We start from the raw sequence: 21,213 nt of genomic DNA, 5'->3' as shown, positions 1-21,213 counted from the left end.
ATCCCAAATCCCAGCTCTTGCTGCAGGGATCATATCACTGTGGAAGACCCAGGTGCAAGACATACCCAATTCACTCATCCCCTTCCCATTCCAGTCCTGTCACAGGCCTATCCTACCCCACCAGAGCCCAGGCCACCTGTGAAAGTAGCCATGTCATATACGAGCTCTGTTGCAATCATTGCACAGCTTTTTGTATTGGTGTGACCATCAACCACAAGAATGAATGGCCACCGCAAAACTGTGAGTGAGCTAAGTGCACCATCCTGTGGCACAACATGCAGTGAAACATAATACGCTTGATTTTAATAGCTGCTCCACTCCACCACCAGCTTTTCTGAACTGCATAGATGGGAGTTATCCGTACAAAACATTCTCCACTCCCGAAATTATCCCATCCTCAACCTACGATAACCTATTGTCCTCACACCCTCTACCTAGCAGCTGCCGTCCCCTCTCTCCTACAACCTCCTTCCATTTCATGCTCCCTCACCCGCATTGTGTTCCCTCTCTGCCATCTCACACGTCAGTCTTACCCCCTCTCCTTTTCTGCTCCCCGTTCCCCCCTGTAGTTTGTGCGCACCCTGCGAGACAACTCTCTTTTTTCTCCCCACCCATACTGTGCTATCCCTCCCCCCTTCGTTTCCCCACTCCCGATTGCTGCTTTAGTTCAGCACAACAGTTTCAGTCTGGCTAGAGTGGAGATAGGGGTCATGTGTGCAGGGGGTGTGCTTGTGCATGGTTTCCTTTCTTTCCAGAAGAAGACTTTGGCCTAAAGCTCAGTGTGGATCAGTCCTTTTGTTATGCCAGTCTGCAAATCGGTGTGTCATCTTTGCAGAGAGTAGTGATATATCCTTTTCGTAATTGTTGATTTCCAGTGTGGATTTTCCATTGTTTAAATGCAGTTTTGATATCCCGAGGTTCACCAATGTGTAGAATGTGAACTGTAAGGTCTTGAATGAATTGTGATAACATGGAGAGTTGGGTTGCACTTACTGATCCACTTGTTACCAAAATGAGAAATGAGTGAAAATCCAGAACAGCATACAATTGTATTATACAGAGGCAGCTCATTACAGAAGTTTTGTATTGGATAAAACAGGAAAGCACAATCTGAAGTTTTAATATGACCAAAAGATAATTTTATGTGACCACCTTTACTCACTCTTGTAAAGAACATGTTCCTTTCTCTAGACACAAACCCAGGTGAAAAAGGAGGAAGACTATGTGGTCAATGGTGCAGGAAAAAAGTATTGGATGGGGTTGTGGGAGACTGAAAAAGGAGAATGAGGTGTGCCAAGTCATTTAACTGTAAAATTTCAAATGATATCACTAGCAGTGATGTTGTGGTTTCTTTGTTTCAGGCCTTTCCTTAGCAAGTTACCCGATAAAGGAGAAAAAATACAAAATTTTTTAAGTGCTTTGAAAGAAGAGCAGGCAAACAGGAATGAAGCCGAAGAAGTTACCAGTGTTCTTGCTGACATGAAAATTGGAAGTGATGATGTGGAATGGTCAGGCAGTCACAGTTTAAATGTTAATGGTCAAAAGAAAGTAAGCCAAGATGAAACACGAAGGAAGAATATTTCATCTTCAGAAGACTCGGAATTTCAAAGGTATGACTTGAGCTTTACTAACAGTTTTGTGATTGAAATGTGTATCATCTTTACAGAATCACTTTCGAGGTTTGTGGTAGAAAATTTAATGAAATTGTTATACTTTTTGGTAGAATGTTGTATGAAGTTGTCATTTGAGACTGAACACATTTTTCCTTAATTTGCCTCCAGAACTTTGTTAAATTATTTGTCATTCTTTAATTTTTATGTGTTTTAAGAATAACAGGGAACGGTACACATACATGAATATGAAATACCAAGCTTGTGACACATATGTCATTATTTCAGTGAAACAACTGATAAATAAAAGAATAAAACTGGGGAATGTATTGAAAGCTGCTGTAGATTAAACATGAAGGAATAAGCTGCCTAATAAGTGTTCAACACTTTTCTCTTTTTTTTCCCATATGTTTCTTTGCTTCTGAGGAAACAAACGAAAACCTATTTCACACACACACACACAAAGGCTGTAGCAACACTAACTGTTTATGGGCCGTTGTTAGTGTAGAACGAAAAGGAAGCATTAAACAGTGGTGAGATAGAAAAAAAGGGTGACATAGAACATTGCACAGTAATTGCTGCACCCCTGGTGTATGACATGACTGCTCTCACACATGGTCCTAAGTGATTTTTGTGCACTGTGCAGGATTAGATTTGAAAACTTGAGAGCTTAAAGGTGGAAAATAGAGTAATATGTAAGACAGAAATTACTGACAAAACATCATGTATAGTTTAGTAAGAGTGGAAATCTAATTGCATTGCATATGGAGTGGAAATCTAAGTGCATTGCATGTAGTAGAGGTTTGTGCAGGAAAAAAAAGACAGATCATAAAATAAAAATTATATAGAAAACTAAAAGGGAGTAAAGAAAGTCATAGTTACTAGCACAAAATTCTGAGACCGAAGAAATTAATGTAAATTGAGGCTACGGATTGGCGAGAACCAAAGACATTGTTCTAATGCCAGTTCCCAAAATGGAATTCTGAAAAACTGGTGTCTGGGGAAGAATCCAAATGGCACACGTGGTGAAACAGGCACCAAGGTCATTACTGGCACGTTGTAGAGCATGTTCTGCAACATGTATGTTGCCAGTATACTTCCTGTATCTATGCCCATTCGTCCCAACTAATAACTTGGAGATAGTCATGCCATTGTATAAGACCAAACAGCATTTGCATAAGAGCTGGTACATGAAGTCATACCCCTTTGATAGTGCGTATTTTGCCACTTGCAGGGCTGGTACAGATGGTGCACAGGGCAAGTCTTACAGCAGAGACCGTCACAGGGGTAAGATCTATGGGGCAGGGAAGTGGGTGACAGAAGGAGCATAGGGTCTGACAAAGGATATTGGACAGATTTGTCAGACCCTATGCTCCTTCTGCCACCCACTTCCCTGCCCCATGGCTCTTACCCCTGTGACAGTCTCTGCTGTAAGACTTGCCCTGTGCACCATCTTACCACCTTCTGTACCAGTAAGTGGCAAAATATACACTATCAAAGGGGTAGCTATCTGTGACATGACACTTCATGTACCAGCTGTTATGCAAATGCTGTTTGGTCTTTTACAATGGAACGACTATCACCAAGTTATCAGTTAGGATGAATGGGTATAGATAGAGGATGTATACTGGCAACATACGTATTGCAAAGCATGCTCTACAACGTGACAGCCATTATCTTGGTGCTTGTTTCACCACGTGTACCCTCTGGATTCTTCCCCTAGGCACTAGTTTCTCAGAATTCCAAAGGTGGGAACTGGCATTACAACATACCTTTGATTCTTGCCATTTATTTATTTATTTATTTCTTGTTCTGTAGATCCAGTTAGTGAGTCAATCACAAGGATATGGAACGTGTCAAATTGTACAGGTTTCAATTTAAACTTACAATAAATACAAGGGCATTTCAATGGCAAATTGTACATAGTTTAAGTAAGACATACTATAAATACAGTAACAGATACAATGTCAGCTAGATAACATAACTACCATTTGACAGAAAAAGGAGTTTCAAATAAAGGTTAAAGATAAGAGCACAAAGTTAAATCAGATATTAGGCCTACAAGAGTAAATACATGTACAGCCAATCTGTTGTTACAAAAAGTGTGCTAATGCCCAAATGCACAATAAAATCAGTTGAACTACTTCTAGACATAATACGTTTAGTGATGGTATACATTTTCTTTCAGGTATTCATCCACAGTATAATAAGATTTCTCTGTCAGGTAATCTTTGAGAACTTGTTTAAATTTTGGCAGTTCTGTATGAACACATTTGATATGTAGTGGTAGAGCATTGAACAGCTTAATGCTGGAGTAGTAAACTCCTTTTTGTACCAGAGTGAGACGTTTCATTTCTAAATGTAGATCGTTTTTGTTTCTGGTGTTATAACCATGGAATTTACTGTTGTCTTGGTAGATGGAATAATTTTTGCACACAGCGGTGAGCAAGGAAAAAATATACTGTGAGGCAGTTGTTAGGATACCTATCTTCTGAAACAAGTGCCTGCAAGAGTGTCTTTGATGAACCCCACACATTATTCTGATTGCTTTTTTTTTGCCACCCACCTAGCATCAATTTACGTTAATTTCTTCAGTCTCAGCATTTCACCTTAGTATCTATGTCTTTCTTCAGTCCCTTTTAATTTTCTATATCTTCTATTTTCTGGCCTGTGTATTTTTCCCTGTCCCCAACCTCTACCACATGCAATGCACCTAGCTTTCTGCTCGTACTAACTTGTGCACGATGTTTTGTCACTAATCTCTGTCTTACTTATTATTTTATCTTTCACCTTTAAGTTCTCAGGTTTTGAGATCTCATCCTGTGCAGAGCTGAACAATCAGTCTTTCTTTCCCATCCCACCCAAGTAAGTTTCCCATAACCCGGCATTGTGGGCAACTGTTCCGAACTCTCCCCATTTTCTAATTCTTTTCCTTCACCCCTCTTTCTTCCTCTTCAGCCCTTTTTCCAGAAGGAGCCATTGGCTCCAAAAGCTTGCAAATTCCAGCACTGTTATATGTTTGTTGTCCTGCTGCCACTTGGTGAGTAGACTTTTTATCTATGCAATTACACTATGTTTTCAAAAATTGATTGATTTCATGAATACTCCAAAATGTTACTTTGGCAAAGCTCAATTTTAATTTTTTATTATGCTGATTAATTTGGATATAGTGAGCCCAGTAAAGTATATAATTTTCATTAGAACATTGTTAATTAAAAGTAATGGCTAATTGAAAGTTTTACTATAATGCATAATGGGAAAACATTGTGAGCTAATCAGCATATTTGAATAGAATGACATATACCATTATAAAGTCTGGTACCTCATTTTTCAGGAACATTTTATTTAGCATCAAACTAATTAAAATCCAAAATAATTAACATTGAAGTTCATATGTTGCTACATTTTCCAGTGCCAGTCATTAGATTCTGAACTTTGACACTGTTCTTTTGTTGTGCCATATTTTTTTTAATTAGATGATACCCTTCAATAATTAAACCACTAATTAAGAATTTAAATAATTTAATATTATATAAAATTATTTTCATGGTGGATGCCACACTCGTAGTTAGGATATTCCTGATGCTAAAACTTTATACTTCTATAATTCACTAATCTTCATCATTACTGTAAACCAGACAACTGTTAAAATTCATAGTTCTTTCAAAACAGCAAAATCTAACCTAGCCGATTTTCAAAACATTATGTAGTTTCCGAAATTAACAAATACTTTTATACCAGTCCTTAAATAGCCCACTACATGCCAAAACCGCCAGTCTGCAGGGTCCAGTTGTAATGTTAATATCTATGCACCTAAAAGTCCATGGTCCAAAAGCTCAGAAGTAACAACTGTCAGTTAGAGTGAAAATCGGGGGTCAAGAAGTAAATGTGCAAATTTGCGAAAGTCTGCTCTGACTGCATAATATCTGTGCATCTGAAAATCATGGGTGTGATAGTAAATTTGCATTGTCTAAGTGTTACTGTGCTATAAAATGTACTTAGTGAATAACTTAGTTGTGTTGTTGACTCTCTAAACACAAGTAATGTGTGTGATGATATATTGCCACTGTGTCAGATTTTTGTGACATCCAAGAGTACTGTATCACTGAATTAAAAGCCAGGTTATTGTATTGTGGATAAGTTATGGAAGGAACAGGTAAATTATCTTTACCTTTAAGAAACTTTTTATTGTATGGACAACATGGTTTTGGAGTAACAGTGATTGATATAAAATTAACTTACTATTAAGAAAACAGTCTTAGCCATGTTTTTTTTATTTATTTGCTGCTGATCGGTTTCAGCCCATCACAGGGGCCATCTTCAAGGCAAACATACTGTGAAATTACAATATATATCTTAGACAAAACTAATGACAACCATCTTATAAGAGTGGATTACGTAAATATAATGTTTTTGCTGCTGGTCGACTCATTTGACTCACCCTCGTAAATGTACATGGTTTCTTTAAATTGAAAACTTAACGCAAATTGTATTTATATTTCAATTTTTAATCCTAGACGTCTACCATTGGTCACCGCTGAAGGCGTTGATTACGCTCTCGTGCTCATAGCTTGCTATATAAACCCAAGCTTAAGGTAAATTCTCTACAGTCTCCTGCCACCCCTTGGTAGACGTGACGCCACCAGTAGTCGGAACAGTGGGTAAAACATTATATTTACGTAATCCACTCTTATAAACTGGTTGTCATTAGTTTTGTCTAAGATATGTATTGTGATTTCACAGTATGTTCGCCCTGAAGATGGCCCCTGCAATGGGCTGAAACCGGTCAGCAGTAAATAAATAAAAAAAACGTGATTAAGACTGTTTTCTTAATACTATGTTTACTGTATTATGACTGAAGTGGCTGTCAGATTTTCTGTGTGCGAATAAAGTGGGAAGGAACCACTTACCTGTAATTTCAATTACTGTGTGTTCTGAATCATTTGGCACTATCCTTTCTAAAGTCAGTTTTGAGGACATTATTTCAAAAACGTTAAGCTATGAGACTTCAAAATACACATTGTGTGGAGCAGATAAGAGGAATGTCATGACCAACATTTTGGAATATGGCTCATTGAGCGGAGAAGGTCTAAGTTAAGAGGATTTGTGAGTAAGTGTTAATGCTCTACTGGTGGATGTAGCAAAGTATGTCATTGCCCTGAGCACAGACCCTGAAACTGTAATCAATGTACCTGAAATGAGGTTTTTTGTGTTGAGTATCCCATGAACAGGTTACTGTGGGGACATTCTGTACTTGTTTGGAGGTACTGGTCACTCTAGACAGAAAATCTTTTTGTGGTACTATTGTAAACGGCAGTGCTTAAGGGATAAGTAAGGAAACCAAGGGAATTGGGTTTGTGGAGTTTGGGAGCAATTGCAAGGAGGAAGATGGAATCAGGCAGAAGGTACTGAGGTTGATTAGATGTTTAAAGCAGTTTTTTGGGGGTAATATTGGACTCTGGGATTTGCTCATAGTGGTAAGGTCTGTAAGCCAATGTGTCATGAAACTCGTGAAGACTCTCAGTTACTTGAGCAGCATGGCTCATAAACAAAAATGGAGGCCTTGTCAACTGCAAGAATGGTTAAATCAGGGTTTTTTAAAGTCATGGCTGTGATGTACTCTCTCGGAACATGTACGAGAATGAGGGTGAAACCGCATTAAGAGATTAAGAATATCTGGAAAGTTACCAGGTACTGGCTACATAACATGGAAGAATGGTCATGGTTGGGGAAGGTTGGTACTGGATAGGACAAGGATCTGTGTCTGCTTTGGTTCACTCTGACCACTAGGGTGACAAGGAAATAACTGTTTCTACACTACACAGACTGCTAGTTTCTTTTCTTTTTTTTTAAATCATACATTGTAGAAGGAAGAGCAATATGAGATTATATTTAAAAGAGCATTGCATATCTTTGATTGAGTAATAGTGGTGCAATTTCATGTGTACAAATAGTCATGTCTCATGAGTATTAAATGTAGTATTTAAAGAGATTTTATATGTACATTGGTGTACTTTATAATTGAGTATCTGAAAATTTCTTTTTCTGACTTTTCTTTCCCGAAATACTATTTAAATCTTGAATATACATCTCTAGGTCTAAAGTTTTGCTGTCCAGAGATTGATAAATTGCCGTGTAACTGCATTTTATTTGTCTTGTGACTTCATAACTGTACGTATAACAAATTATATAATTGAAATGCATAACTGTAGTGTTTGACAGTTTATTTTTATTAGTTGGCCCATGTTTCGATACTTTTTGTGACAAACATAAATATAAAATGTTTGAGCTGCCATAGGGAAGTTAGTTCTGGGGTGCAGGTGCAGCAGTTGTGAGATGACTTCATCAGGGGGAATCAGGTGGCACGGGAAATTGTGATGCAATCCATGGTCTTGTAGAGTCTGTGCCCAAGATGTAATAATAGCCGAACAGCAAGGAAAAAAATTAAGGGCCTTAAAGCAGGGCTTGACAGTGCTAGGAAAGAACTAGAAAGTTTAAGGGGGTAGATGTGTAATGTGAAACAGCAAGTGGTAGCTGGAAACAGGGACCACAGAAAGAGAACATTATCTGACAGCTTTGTTATCGACACAAAACATAATTTTGCCCAGTTACCTCACAAGGAAAACTCCCCAGTAGATGTAGCTGGAGCATAGAAGGCTTTCAACAGGAATTCAGTGGATTCAAGAGAAAGTAGGAACAGGAGGAAAGTCTTACTGTTAGATAGTAGTAATGGAAGAAACATAGGCCAGCTGTTACAGGAAGAACTAGGAAACAAGTACCAGAAATTATTTCAAGTGCAAGCCGTAGCCAAGTGGGAGAGGATATAGGTTCTTCATACAAAATATTTGGAAAGACGTGTCGTGTTCTAATAAAGAATGGTACAGGAAAAAGGATTGAGAGGGATTTTACCCGTAGTCTCGAGAGTGGTTTAGGAAAAACAGTTTCGGCAACTAGGTGTACAGATGCTGAGTTTGTTCCTGTTTTGAGATGTTATGATCAGCCGTAGATGAACATCTCTGTGAGCTGGGTCAACATGGGCTTAGATCATCTGCTTCTATCTGGTGAGAAATTGAACATAGGTTTGGTTTCTATTGATGCTATTGACAGGGAGGGTTTTACAACACTTGACCTACATGTGAACAGAAATGAGCAAGGGAAATTGGGTGGGCTGTTGGTAGACTCTTTAAGGGGAACACTGATGCTCATGGGTGCATCCCTGTAGTCAATAGTGTGAGAGCAGAAAAATTTTTAGTGTAAAGGTTATCAGTAATAAAGTAAGCAAATATAATGAAAATTTTGAACCTATGTTTATTTGTAAAGAAGGTTAAAATAAACTTGTTGCATCGAAATATTAGAGGGTTTAAAAAGTAATATCAACTTTTGATTTGTTTAGATGAACTGCATCTTGTAAATCAGGTGGATGTGATGTGTGTTTCTGAATACCATTTCATCACAGATATAGGAATGCCAAATGTGGATGGGTACAACTTAGAGTCCAGTTATTGCAGGCCAAATATGGAGAAAGTAGGAGTTGCCATGGAGTTTTCGGTTATCATCATTTTGAAGCTTGTGCTGCAGAAGTAGACTTTCATTTAATAATAATAATAATAAAAGTTACAATATACACAGCTCCATCTGGTAATTTTTTATTGTTCATAAAACAGCTTGATGGATTTTTAAACTTCTTAACTACCGGGCAGAATGAGATAATATTAAGTGGAGATTTTAAACTCTGGATTACAAATGAGATGAAAATGTCATGCAAACCTAAGAAAAGACCCCACTTGGCATCAAGAGATATGAATGAAAACAGGGTTAAATAACATTACAAACTGTCCTGTAAAATTCTATGCAAAGTCATCAATTTCTTGAGCCTAATTATCAGAAACAAGCTTAACTCATTTATACTGCAATGGATCTGAAATAATGGCATTGTGAAGCAATCAGCATTGCAAAATGCATCAGTTAGAACATATGGAGAGCAGATGAAACATGTTTCTTTCAGTTTTACAAATCACTTGCACAATCCCATCTCTCCCAATGTTGGAGTCTGCAAGGCTGTCTTGTCCTAAGGTAATTAATGCAGTTATATGTGAAGTAATTAAGCTGACCACTAGGGCACTTAGGACTAGCCCCGTTGACAGCCTCTGCATGGGTATGCACCTTGCTGTTGCTGATCCATCTGGGGAATTACAGTTAATAATCTTTTGTAAACAGTGAGGCCATTTGATATTTGTGCAGGCAACTGTCTGTTAGAAAATGGTGCCACAGTAATTGAATTTTCACATTTGTCTGTTCCACCTCAAGTGCCTGGTGGACAGGAATGGATAAACAGCTGACTTACTGACAGTCATGGAGCCGAGCTTTAGCCTGTGCGAATGGCTGCCCTGGCCGAAAACCTGTTGGCAGAGGTGGCCAAATGGATTGAGGTCACACTGAACAAGGCAGTGCCTGCCTGTGGTTGGACAGCTTGTGTGTGCCTGTGCCCCATGAGCAGAGTTGAAACAACCTATTTTAGACCAATGTCAGAACAAGAGATTCTGAATGTTTTTCGTTTGACATACAATAAAACCTGTTTTTACGTTAATTTTTGTGGTCCTAATAGAAGTCCTATTCTCTCAATACAATTCTTTCCAGTTATTAACAATTCCGTTACAATATTTCCCGCATTTTAAGTTTTCTTTGACGCTATCACAATCTTTAAAATTGATTTTCGTACAGATTTCTGCAAAAAATGCATTGTTTTTCCACTCAGTCAGCCCTGAAACAATGCAGCAAACTTGGACTATATTCAGAGTTATTGATCACGTATCATAGTGTTAGTGCAGTAAACAAGATTTTTGTTGTCAGTGTGTTGAGTCACTGCTGTCTGTATTATATCTTCGCAGTATTTGGAAGGGTGGGAAAGTATGCTGAGTCACTACTTTAATGATCATCACAATTTGATCATGGTGACTTGTAGCAACCTCCCTTTTGCTCGTTGCATTGTATGACAAAAGCTTTAATTAATTTTCGCAGTCATATATACAAATTAACATCACATTTGAAGACGGCTGTCTCTATAATGGGCTTTCATGAATTGCTGTTACTTCCGCTTGAAATATGCTAATCCGTACTGTGGATGCACTCTTAGGTTGGTATGACCTGATGTGAGACGTAAACATTCTTCCTCAACATGCTCCACAACATGATAATATCTACGCTCTTTCTTACCCTTGATGTCCCTAAATCAAGTAACCTCCCTCTCAGCAACAAGCTGTAGTATAATGCCTATGTTCTCTGTTTACAAAGACTGCCAACTGTAGTGTTTTAACAAATATTGTATTCAAGTTTTGTGTATCATAATTTCATAATGATTATGAATAACAAGTCTCACATTAGAATCGAGATATTTTTTTAATGTGGTTTCTTGAAAGAGTAGAGCTAATCACTGTTAGAAAGGACCAAAAACAATTATTTCAGTTTTTTTTTAAATAGGCAAAATTTATAGTGTTCTCATTTCAGATTTTAAATAATATAAAGAGAATGACAGTAAGAGTAATTTATTAAAAAAATATAAAGTGAATGTCAGTAAGGGCAATGTATTCATTTTTGCTTTGTGTTTCCTATGCTTTCCTGTGTTACACTTTCCTGCATTTTACACTTTTTTAGGTCAGTGTGCTGAAAAATGTAGAAAGGGGGTTTTACTGTATTTTGAAGAAACTGTGGTATTCTGTTTCTAAACACTCTTTTTAAAATATTTTAGATAAGCACCATAAATTTTAGTTGAAAATTGTGGTTTCAGGTAGGTTGATATCCTGAGCTGCTTGGTAGCTTTCCTGAAGCTGGTCTTTAGGATTTATTTTACATTCCTGATAAATTCATGGTACATAGTGCCATGCTATATACAATCGTAGGGGCACTGCAGCTGATGTTAGGTAACAATTTCTCTTACTTCCTGGTTTCGTGACTATCCCCTCCCAGATAATTTGACAGATGTATCTGGCTAAGAAACTTGTCCGGATGGCACATAACTTTCTTGTTGTGCAACAATAATTGAGGTAGGATGCAATATTATTCTGGGTACCAGATCATGTCAGCATACATAGAAATGAGCAAGCAGACACAGTACACAAAGCAGGTTTGTTGCAAAATCAGTGCACTATAATGTACTGAACATTGTGAACAGTTATCTTGCTCTTCAGTCATATAGGAATGTTTAGATAGGAGAAAGAGCACCTTAAAGTGATTAAGCTTTTCTTGGTGAAACTAACTTTCCAACCATGGTGTTCCATGTTTGGTTGCAGGTAGGACAAAGTGACATTGATTCATATCAGTGAGAGGCACATTCCTCTCACCTGTGACTTTTTACTAAAGCAAGAAAACTCATCTGTTTTTGAGACCTGTGGCATATTCATTTCAGTTCACCACATAAAATCATTATGGTTTTTGATGAGAAGGTCTTTTATTTTAGTTGACAAACATAAAGGAAGCATTTTAAATTTTGTGATTTTCTAGAGTCGAACAAGTATGTAGTGTAGTGATTAACTACATGTATCTTCTTCTGCAGTATTTTAATTTTGTTTGTGTTTGTTGTTGTTTTACTGTAAATTTTAGGAATGGATGTAGAAAATGTGTTCATCATATATATGTGCATTTGCGTGCGTGCGCGCACGCATGCGCACTCCTTAATGGAAACTTCTGACCACACAGCAGGTGATCAAGAAGTCAAGTCAGTTTTGTTGTTGTTTATACTACACTCTAGTCGGTTGCACTAAATGAGAACACCAAGAATTTAAATAAACATGAAAATGCACTGCCTGACGAAAAGATGACGTTCCCAAAAGACATGGTTGGATGTAAATGTAATTTTGTAAACATGCACACCATTAGCAGGTATGTAAATGGTTACATTTGGAATTATCTGTGACAGACAGAATGGCCACCAGTGTGCATTAGTGTTTGTCGTGTTTACTGTTGTTATCAGGTCCATTAGAGTACGTAAGTTGGGTAAACATTGTCAGCTGTTAAGTGATGACTGAAGGACATGTAGATGCTACATACTCATATGAGAAGGCATTATCAGTACCTGACAGAGTTTGTAGGGTCCCCATTGTGGGTCTGCATTTGGCTGACAGATCAAATATCCAGATTTGTGGAGCATTTGTATGCAACATTGGTCCACTGTTGGACACCCTGGGAATGAGAGGGCAGGTATACTCATCATCAAGGTTCTGGTCAACCACACCTGACCACCGCATGGTTCAATCACCATATTGTGCACCAAGCAAATCATAACCCCCTCTATCTACTCCAGACAATATTGTCCCCTTCAGAGTAGTTCCCTTCAGCAGCTGTACACCAGTGGAGTCATCATTTCCAGTCTTGGTAACAGTGATGAATAGCTTGAACTGGTAGGGCCTTTAACATGTTGCTCACATTCTTTTGAATGTTCTCCAGAGTCCCATTTTCAATTTCAGGAAAAGAAAAAAATTTCAAGGATAACTTTGGGAAACACGTGGTTGACAGTTTGTCCTGCATGAACAAATGTTTTATTCATGATAATATGATTCCTACTAACAAAAAAGGCAAATCACTGTTGTTTTGATTTTTGATATGTCCATGCAACCTTTTTTTGGTCAAGGAGATGTCTCAGGGTGCCACTCCTCACTTTGCCACTTTGTCTCATGATCGTACTCAGAAATCCAAGATTCATCACTTGTAATAACAAGACTGAACCATTTGTGCCCTTTGACTATGCTCTATAGACAATCAGTGTGCACATTTCTTTGATTGCCCTTCTGCTCAGTGTCAGGTTTTTCAGCATCTTTTGCCACAGACCTTTTGAATGTGCAAAACCTAGCTCAAAATTTGATGTATGGTGAAAGTATGCAAGTTTAACTGGTCATTGATCATCCTTGTTGTTAAACACCCATCTCATCTCACAAGAGCGCACACACACACTTTTAATTTTTTCATCAGTTTTTGAAATTTAAGGTCTCCCTGAATGAGGTTCATCTTCAATATGTTCTCAGCCTTCCAAAAATGATTTGTACCAGCAAAAAAACTTGATCTCTTGATGAATATCCCCATAGGCCTGTTTCAACTTTTCAAAGGTCACACTCTCCCTAAGTTAACATAAAACTTGATGTCATAACGTTGCTCTAAATTCTGCTGTTCCATTTTCGTAACACACAACAAAAACACAACTTCAGTGACAGCACTCTCAAAAATTATGTGATGCTTTTATGGACCTGAAACTCGGGCTAAACATCTGGAAGGGATGAACACACCAATCTACACAATTAGAACAACATAGTGTTGCCCGATTGCCTGCAGTGATATCAGTCTTATTATTACTGTTCTCACATACCTTGTACATCTGTCATCTGATAAAAAAGTAAAGTTGCATGGCCTGAATGGCTGGTGACCCTGATGAGAAGAATAAATAATGGACTCCCAACAACTTTCTGTCTCATCCATCAACATTGGTCAAAGACTAGCAGCAGCTAGACTAGGGAATTACATTCCCATGTGTAGGCTGTTGTTAACACCACAAAACAAATGCTTGCTATGGAAGTGGTACCATAGCTGGGAAGCATGGACTGCTGACAAATGGCATGAGATTATGATCAACACTGAATTGCAATTGTACGCTACCTGGATGACCATTGTCAGTGAGTATGATGGTGACCTGGGCAGAAATCCTCTTGTCAAACGTTTTGGAGAGGCACAATGTTGCTACTTCTGACATCATGGTGTGGGTAATCATTGGGAATGACTTCAGATAGCAGCTTGTAGTGTGAGGCAACTCTGATGGCACATCCATATGTCATGAACATCCTACATTCTCATGTGTTACCTGTTGTGGATGCCATTTTTCTATAGGACCGTGCACGTCCACAAATGGCACATCTGCCTATGAAGTGTCTGTGATGTTGAGGTACTCCCATGGCCAGCAAGAACCCCGAATCTGTCTCCCCAATAGAACTTGTGTGGTACGAGCTCAGGTGTCAACTCCGTCACAGTGCCTGTATGGAGTGTGCCGGACCAGTTACAACAGTTGTGGGACAGCCTGCCTCAGGAGAGAATACAATGGTTTTATGACACAGTCAATGTGTGCAGTTTCATTTCATCTCCTTTGGTGTTTCACTTTTTTTTAATCAGGCATTGTAGCCCTATAACTAAATTGTAACACTGTGAGATGCAAAGATTGTAAGGCATTCCAAAGAAAGTAGTTTCCAGTATTATTAACCTAAATAGAAGCTTCGAAAACTTTCCTCTTTGTGGAACTTGATATATTTAAATGTTATATGTACCATAATCACGCAGTTGATTTAATGTTTGGTGGTGTATTCATATCTATATTTTTCAGGCGGGAAAAAGAGTTATACTCAGTGAAATTGCTCTCAGTGGATGTTTATATATTATTATGAAAAGGATAGATTGCTACTCACCATATAGTGGAGATACTAGGTCGCAGATAGACATAATGTTATCATTATTTCGTCCTTGATATTCCATTGTTGTATGTATTTTTTTATTTTAATTTTGACATTTCTGTGAATCTTGTACAAATTTTTCTGTGTTCCTCTAGATTGTATCCAAGTTTGTACAGTAGTTGGCTTTACCAAGTTATGTGGGAGATGTTTCTGGATTGACTCTTGTTTTTGTAGTATCCTTATGATATGTGATTTCTTTTTGATCCTTATAAATAAATTACACCTTCCAGCCAGGAAAAGCAAGAAAGAAATCTAACAGCCAGCCAAGTTGCAAGAGAGTTTGGAGAAGTACCCTATGTAAAAAGTGTCATTCACAAGGTGGAAAAGCCTGACACAGAAAAACAAGAACGTTTCAAACCAAATATGTCAAAGAAATCTGCAGAAAAGGAAGAGAAGCCCCAGATACAAAAAACTAGACCCCAGTGGGAAGTCACTGCAGCCACACCTCCACCCCCAGTTTATAATGATGTTAAGGTGTTAACCCTAGAGGAATCGCTTGCACTTCAGAAAGAACAGTTATTGAGATTAAAGGTCAGTATGACTTGCTTATTTACTAAATATTAAATGTCATTTCTTGTAATAAAGTTTTACATAGAGGTAGAACAGTTTGTAGAGAATATAAATTGTAGAAATTATATGGCTAATCTATTCAAAATTGGGATAGAACAGAGTTGTTTACCTACCATTATCATGCCTCTTAATTTGGATCAACTGAACATACTGATACCGGATGTCAGCTTCGTCCTGTGAAATAATGCTGTTGTGGCATGTGACGTCTTACATTCACAAACACAGAGAGATCAAAACACATATAACCTTTTTTGTGTCTATATTATTTTCTGGAATGCAGGTTGTGGCGTCAGACTGATCTGTAGTGTAACCCGAAGTGTAGCTTGCACTGCAAGATGACAATTTGATTATTAATCTGCATAACCAATGAATGTGAATACGAAACCTTAGTTGTTGTGACGTAGCTTGATTCCTAGGTTAGGCTGAAAGGTTACAGGTTGCTTGTGAGTTTGTGAAGAAGAATTGAAGGCTACAGTTAATCCAGTAATTCCAAATGCTATAAATGTGGACCAATGTGAAAACGTACAATGAGAACCACTGACTTGCATCCTCATTTGAATCTTGTGGAAGCTTAACAATGAATTAGATGCTGACAGTTTAGTATATCGTATTCATGCTGATTACCCATTGATATTACAAGATAATGTTCATACCTCTTACATGGAAACTTCTCATGCACGAGATCTGAAGTCAGTTTCTTAAGTTGAACTTTTTTTTTGGAAATACTTGTCTGACAGATCGTAATCTCAAATTTATTTTTTCTCTCAGAATTCAGTATTAATTTTTAAAATGAATCATCTCACTATGTTGGATCTAAACCTTACTTCCGAGAACACTTGGTAAATCATTCATTTTGTAGCCACTACCAGAACAAAACAAACTGTCCTTTGCTGCTGCAACAATCTGGATATACGTGCAGAGTTAGGATGAGCCCCTATTCCACTTACAAGGAAACAACATGGCAATCAGGTTTTTCTAATTTTTTCATTCTTATGGTATTTGAAGTTCAAAACTTGAATATGTCACCAAAAGCATTTCGATGTGACTCTCAAAAATTCTCAAGAAAACAAACTTTGCTTTACGAGCATTTCCATGAAGCATAAAGTACACAAAAATGGGGCAGGAGGGGGTGGGGCAGTTTTAGTACTCAAGGCATAATCACTGGTTTAAGCTTTGATTCAGTCACTATTTTTTCTCGTTTGGTTCCGTTCAGTTCAAATACCTACGTCATTCAAATATAAAATTCGTGAAGTGCATGCTAATTAACACATCATTTTTACGTTTTTTTTGTTTATACTTCATGAAAATATTTGTAAAAATGCATCTTTGTTTAAAAATTAGCATCGGGTCAAGAAGTCAGGCTGGGCCACCCAAGTGGCAGCCAAGCATTCTGCCACACAGACATGTGACCTGTTGGAAAAATCGTCATAGTGTTAGTGAATTAAAGATGCTTGGAAAACTTCAAAGTTGATTTTCTCATAAATATTTGAGAGTTGCATTGAACTGCTTTTGGGTATCAATATTTGAGTTTTGAACTTGTTGTTCCATAAATATAAAAAATTACAAAAATCTAGTTGCTGTGTGGTGTTCTTGTTAGCAACTCACTAGTCTGGATCTACATCCATTTCAGTACATTAATAATTATTTCTTCCACTCCAGTATATTCCTTGTTCCATTTATTTGCTTTCATGACTCTCCTGGTAATTCCTAACAAAAATCTCTCCATGACTTGCAGGACAATCCCCAGGTTTTGATCAAAATCCACATTAAAACACCATGGATTATTACTATTAAACACAGACTGTTATAAACATAATGGAATCTTTCTTTATTATTAGTTAAATTTTTAGTTCTGTTTGGTCCTTAACAAATAAATTTTCAATTTTTTTTTTTTTTTTTTTTTTTTTTTTTCCTGGAAGAACAGATAACTCCCTCACACCAGAGTCTTTAAAGAATCGAACCCCCTTGTGTGAAACTGCATCAAACGTCTGATTATTTTAGAAATGAGTTAATGTGCTAAATATTTCGTTAAGCACATGGGGCTGTAAATGAGTAAAAGTTTAGGAAAGGTTTGAAATTACGTTTAAAGTTTATGGAAGTCTCTAAGTGCTCTTACTATCGAATACTGGATGAGAATATTCTGTGTAATTCATGCTCCATTTTAATAAATGCTGGTGTTTCATACATTTCAATGTTTATGACATCATATTTCCTGAACTATGCATAATGCAGTGATATAATTTTGCATGTACCAGGGTGTCCATAATTAAAGTTCCAATTTCAAAATGTTTTAGAGAGAGAATCACTGCACAGAATGATATTAAATTTCAAGAAAATGTAAAATGTTATTGGTGCAGGGTGCAAACATCTTGGGGGGGGGGGGGGGGGGGGAGTATTGACCAATAGACGGTGCTGTAAGCATCAGAATAAACATACCAACAGATGCACGACACATGGCTGCTACTCAGTTTGTGCCCAGAATGCTCAACATGACTATCTCCATGAAGGATCATGCACTGCTGGCAAAGCTCTTTTAGAAGAACAATAACTGTTCACCAGCAGTACTGCAGACATTCCAGACACTCAAGGATTTAAAAAAAAAGGCATTGTTCCAGTGTCTGCTGAGGGTATAGAGAAAAGATTACAAAACTTGAAAATGCATGTTCTTTTAAAATGCAATGTGCCGGAGGGAGAAAAGCAGTTGATCCAACGTCTGTCAAAGATGTATCCACAGCATTGCAAGAGGAGTTGAGCAGTAGTGTGCAAACATGCAGTATATGGGGAATTGCCCGAATGTTGGACATGCCAATGAGCATAGTGCATAAAATCCTTTGAAACATTTTGCATTGTTATCTATACAAAATCACCCATGTTCAGGTGTTGCTTCCTGCTGACAAATGTTTGCCCTGGAATTTCTTGCTAACATCAGAATGGACAGTGAGTGGCCATGAAATGTTCTGTCAACAGACAAAGCCCATTTCCAGCTCCAAAGACATTTCAGTATACAGAATATGGGCAAACAGAAATCCACACATGCATCAACCAACACCACACATTCTGCAAAGATGACTGTGTGGTGCAGATTGATGGCATCTTTTATCGTAGGGTCGTATTTTTTCAAGGAGATCATCACTGGTAAACACAATGAGAGTCTTTTGCATGCCAATGTCATTCCAACACTTCAACAGAGTGGATGTGTACATAGGATCATTTTTATGCAAGATTGCAATGTTGTTCCACTGCACATTGCACTGCCAGTGAAATATCGGCTGCAGAGGACTTTCAGATATGGTAGAATTATCAGCCATCAATTCCCTACAACGTGACCATCCAAATCCCCTGATCTTAGTCTGTGTGAGTTCCGGCTTTGGGGTTATCTGAAAGAATGATGTGTTCAGTGCTCCAAGTAGGAACATAGCTGAACTGAAGGCATACATTGTGCAATGTATGCTGAATGTGATTCCTGCGACACTCCAGTTATTCTGTTTTTTGATTTCAGCTTGTGGCAGAAAATGGTGGATGTCACATTGAAACATACCTTCTGCCATTCTGACAATAATTAGAAACCGATATTGCTTTTTTTGCAGTTTTTGGCCTCAGGAGAATTAAAAAATTATTTTTCCTGTCAGATGTAGTACAACCGTGCCTTGGTGGATGGGATTACCTAACTAACGATGCCACCACTGTCAACTGCTGAACGTGTGCAGTCGTGCACAATGAATAGTATGGATGGTTTAATGTGCTTCTCAAACCATAGATGTTGTATTGGAATTCATCTGTCTTCCATAGCTGAGCCCATTTATATTCATCCTGTGTCAATAAGGCACTGTTTAAATTTGATGTCATTCTGAGCAGTGGTTCTCTTTTTTACTGTGTTTTCAAACTGGAACTTTGATTTTGGACCCCCAGTACATTGAGTGGTATATGTGGCTACTTTCTGCAAAATTTGTTGTAAATAGATTTAGTACTAAAGAAGTAATCAACTAAAATGTCATGCCCTGTGATGAAGTTTTACTGCGTGAAGACTGTGTAGACTGTATATTTGCACTTTTAAATACTGTTTCAGACTGTAACATTGTTTTTCTTACAGGAGGCACAAGTGAAGCAGGCACAAGAGCGCTTAGCTGAACAGTGTGGTAACATGGGTCTCAAGTTATCCAATATAAGTGGACAGATGATTTACCGTCAGAGGCGGGAGTCATTGAGTGACAGTTCTAATACTGACAGTGGTGATGAAGAAAAGCAAGCATTCGAAGAAGAGGAAGAAGAACATGAAAATGATGTAGCCGTTATCGTGTCATTAATAGACAGTTAAATTGTTTCATGGATTTTCCTTGTAAGTGACACTGTGCAACATCTGTGATCAGTAAATAGTTGATGTAATATTATTTCCATTTTTATTGTATAATAATACAAATATTTTATGCTGACTGTTTAAATAAAGTGCGTGGTTTATATTGACTTTCAGTATTAAAATTTTGAATACTTAAAATGTACATTGTGGGGTAGTGTCTTGTTTTATATTACAGTACAGAATGTGTACACTTGTGAGGTGGAAGCTTATTTCCTCTTATCCTCCCCACTTTTTTCTCCCCAGGACTTGGGCAAATCAAGTGGTGATTTTTTTCTGTTTTTAGTGTGATGTATATATTGCATTTGTAATGTACATAAATAGCTGCTCAATAGTTTTAGTTCAGTGACTCAGCAGGTGAACTAGTCATCTACACCTACATTTACATAAGTACTCAGCAAACCACCATGAAGTGCATGGAAGAGATGTATCCCATTGTACCAGTTATTAGGGTTTTTTTCCATTCCATTCACATATTGAGTGCAGAAAGAATTATTGTTTGAGTGCTTCTGATCACTGTGTATAGATTTTAAAAATCAGTAACAACCTGAGAAAGAGAGAATGTTACATTCACTTAGTATGAGAAGGAATAAACTATTCATTAACTTCTCGTCTTAGTCTGTGTGACAGAATATAACACAGAAAAAAATTGATAACTTATTATTCAGCATGCATGTCGGCTCCAAAATAATGAAATTGACCTTGAATCAGTTGAAACATGTTTCTTTGTTAGATGAATAGTCAAGGTTGCCACAGGTTCTGGAAATCAGGGAATTTCAAACATGTCAGGGAAATCAGGAAAATTTGACAAAAACACAGGAAAAATCTCATTTTTGTCTCAGTAGATGAAATGGTTTGTTTACTGAGGTGTCATGCATCGTTGCTGTTTGGGCGCAGCTGAGTATGTGCACTGCTTCCCTACTCCCTCACCACTACTGCTTCTCTCCTTCCTACCACTCCCCTCAGCTTGCAGTCAGTGCTGCCACCACTTCTTGCCGCTAGCCCAGCAGCTGCCAACGAGAGGTGGGAGGCATGAGGAGTGATGTGTTTGGATCTGATATTCAGATATTGTAGACACAGCGGCTGGAGACGGCAGTCACATGTGCATGAGTTGTGTGTGATTGATTGTGTGAATAAGTGCGTGCTCTCATTTTCTGACAAAAGCTATGGCTGAAAATTTAGTTGTGCGAGGGTAATTGTC

The 21,213-nt window shown here is 37.8% G+C and overlaps 1 protein-coding gene across 1 annotated transcript in view; it reads left to right on the top strand.

Annotated features, from left to right (window-relative positions):
- The window catches only part of LOC124788980 (DNA-directed RNA polymerase II subunit GRINL1A), a 33,063-nt gene extending 12,941 nt beyond the window's left edge, over positions 1–20,122 (top strand). The window contains exons 2-4 of the mRNA XM_047256272.1: positions 1,362–1,610; positions 15,322–15,622; positions 19,752–20,122. Of these exons, the coding sequence (XP_047112228.1) occupies positions 1,362–1,610; positions 15,322–15,622; positions 19,752–19,976 (775 nt within the window). The 3' untranslated portion in view covers positions 19,977–20,122. The remainder of the gene's footprint in view (positions 1–1,361; positions 1,611–15,321; positions 15,623–19,751) is intronic.
- The last annotated feature ends 1,091 nt before the right edge of the window (positions 20,123–21,213 follow it).

This window comes from Schistocerca piceifrons, chromosome 1, assembly GCF_021461385.2.
Source record: "Schistocerca piceifrons isolate TAMUIC-IGC-003096 chromosome 1, iqSchPice1.1, whole genome shotgun sequence".
Lineage (NCBI taxonomy): Eukaryota > Metazoa > Arthropoda > Insecta > Orthoptera > Acrididae > Schistocerca > Schistocerca piceifrons.
The sequence above is the reverse complement of the archived record's forward strand: the minus strand, read 5'-3'. Positions and strand labels throughout refer to the sequence as shown.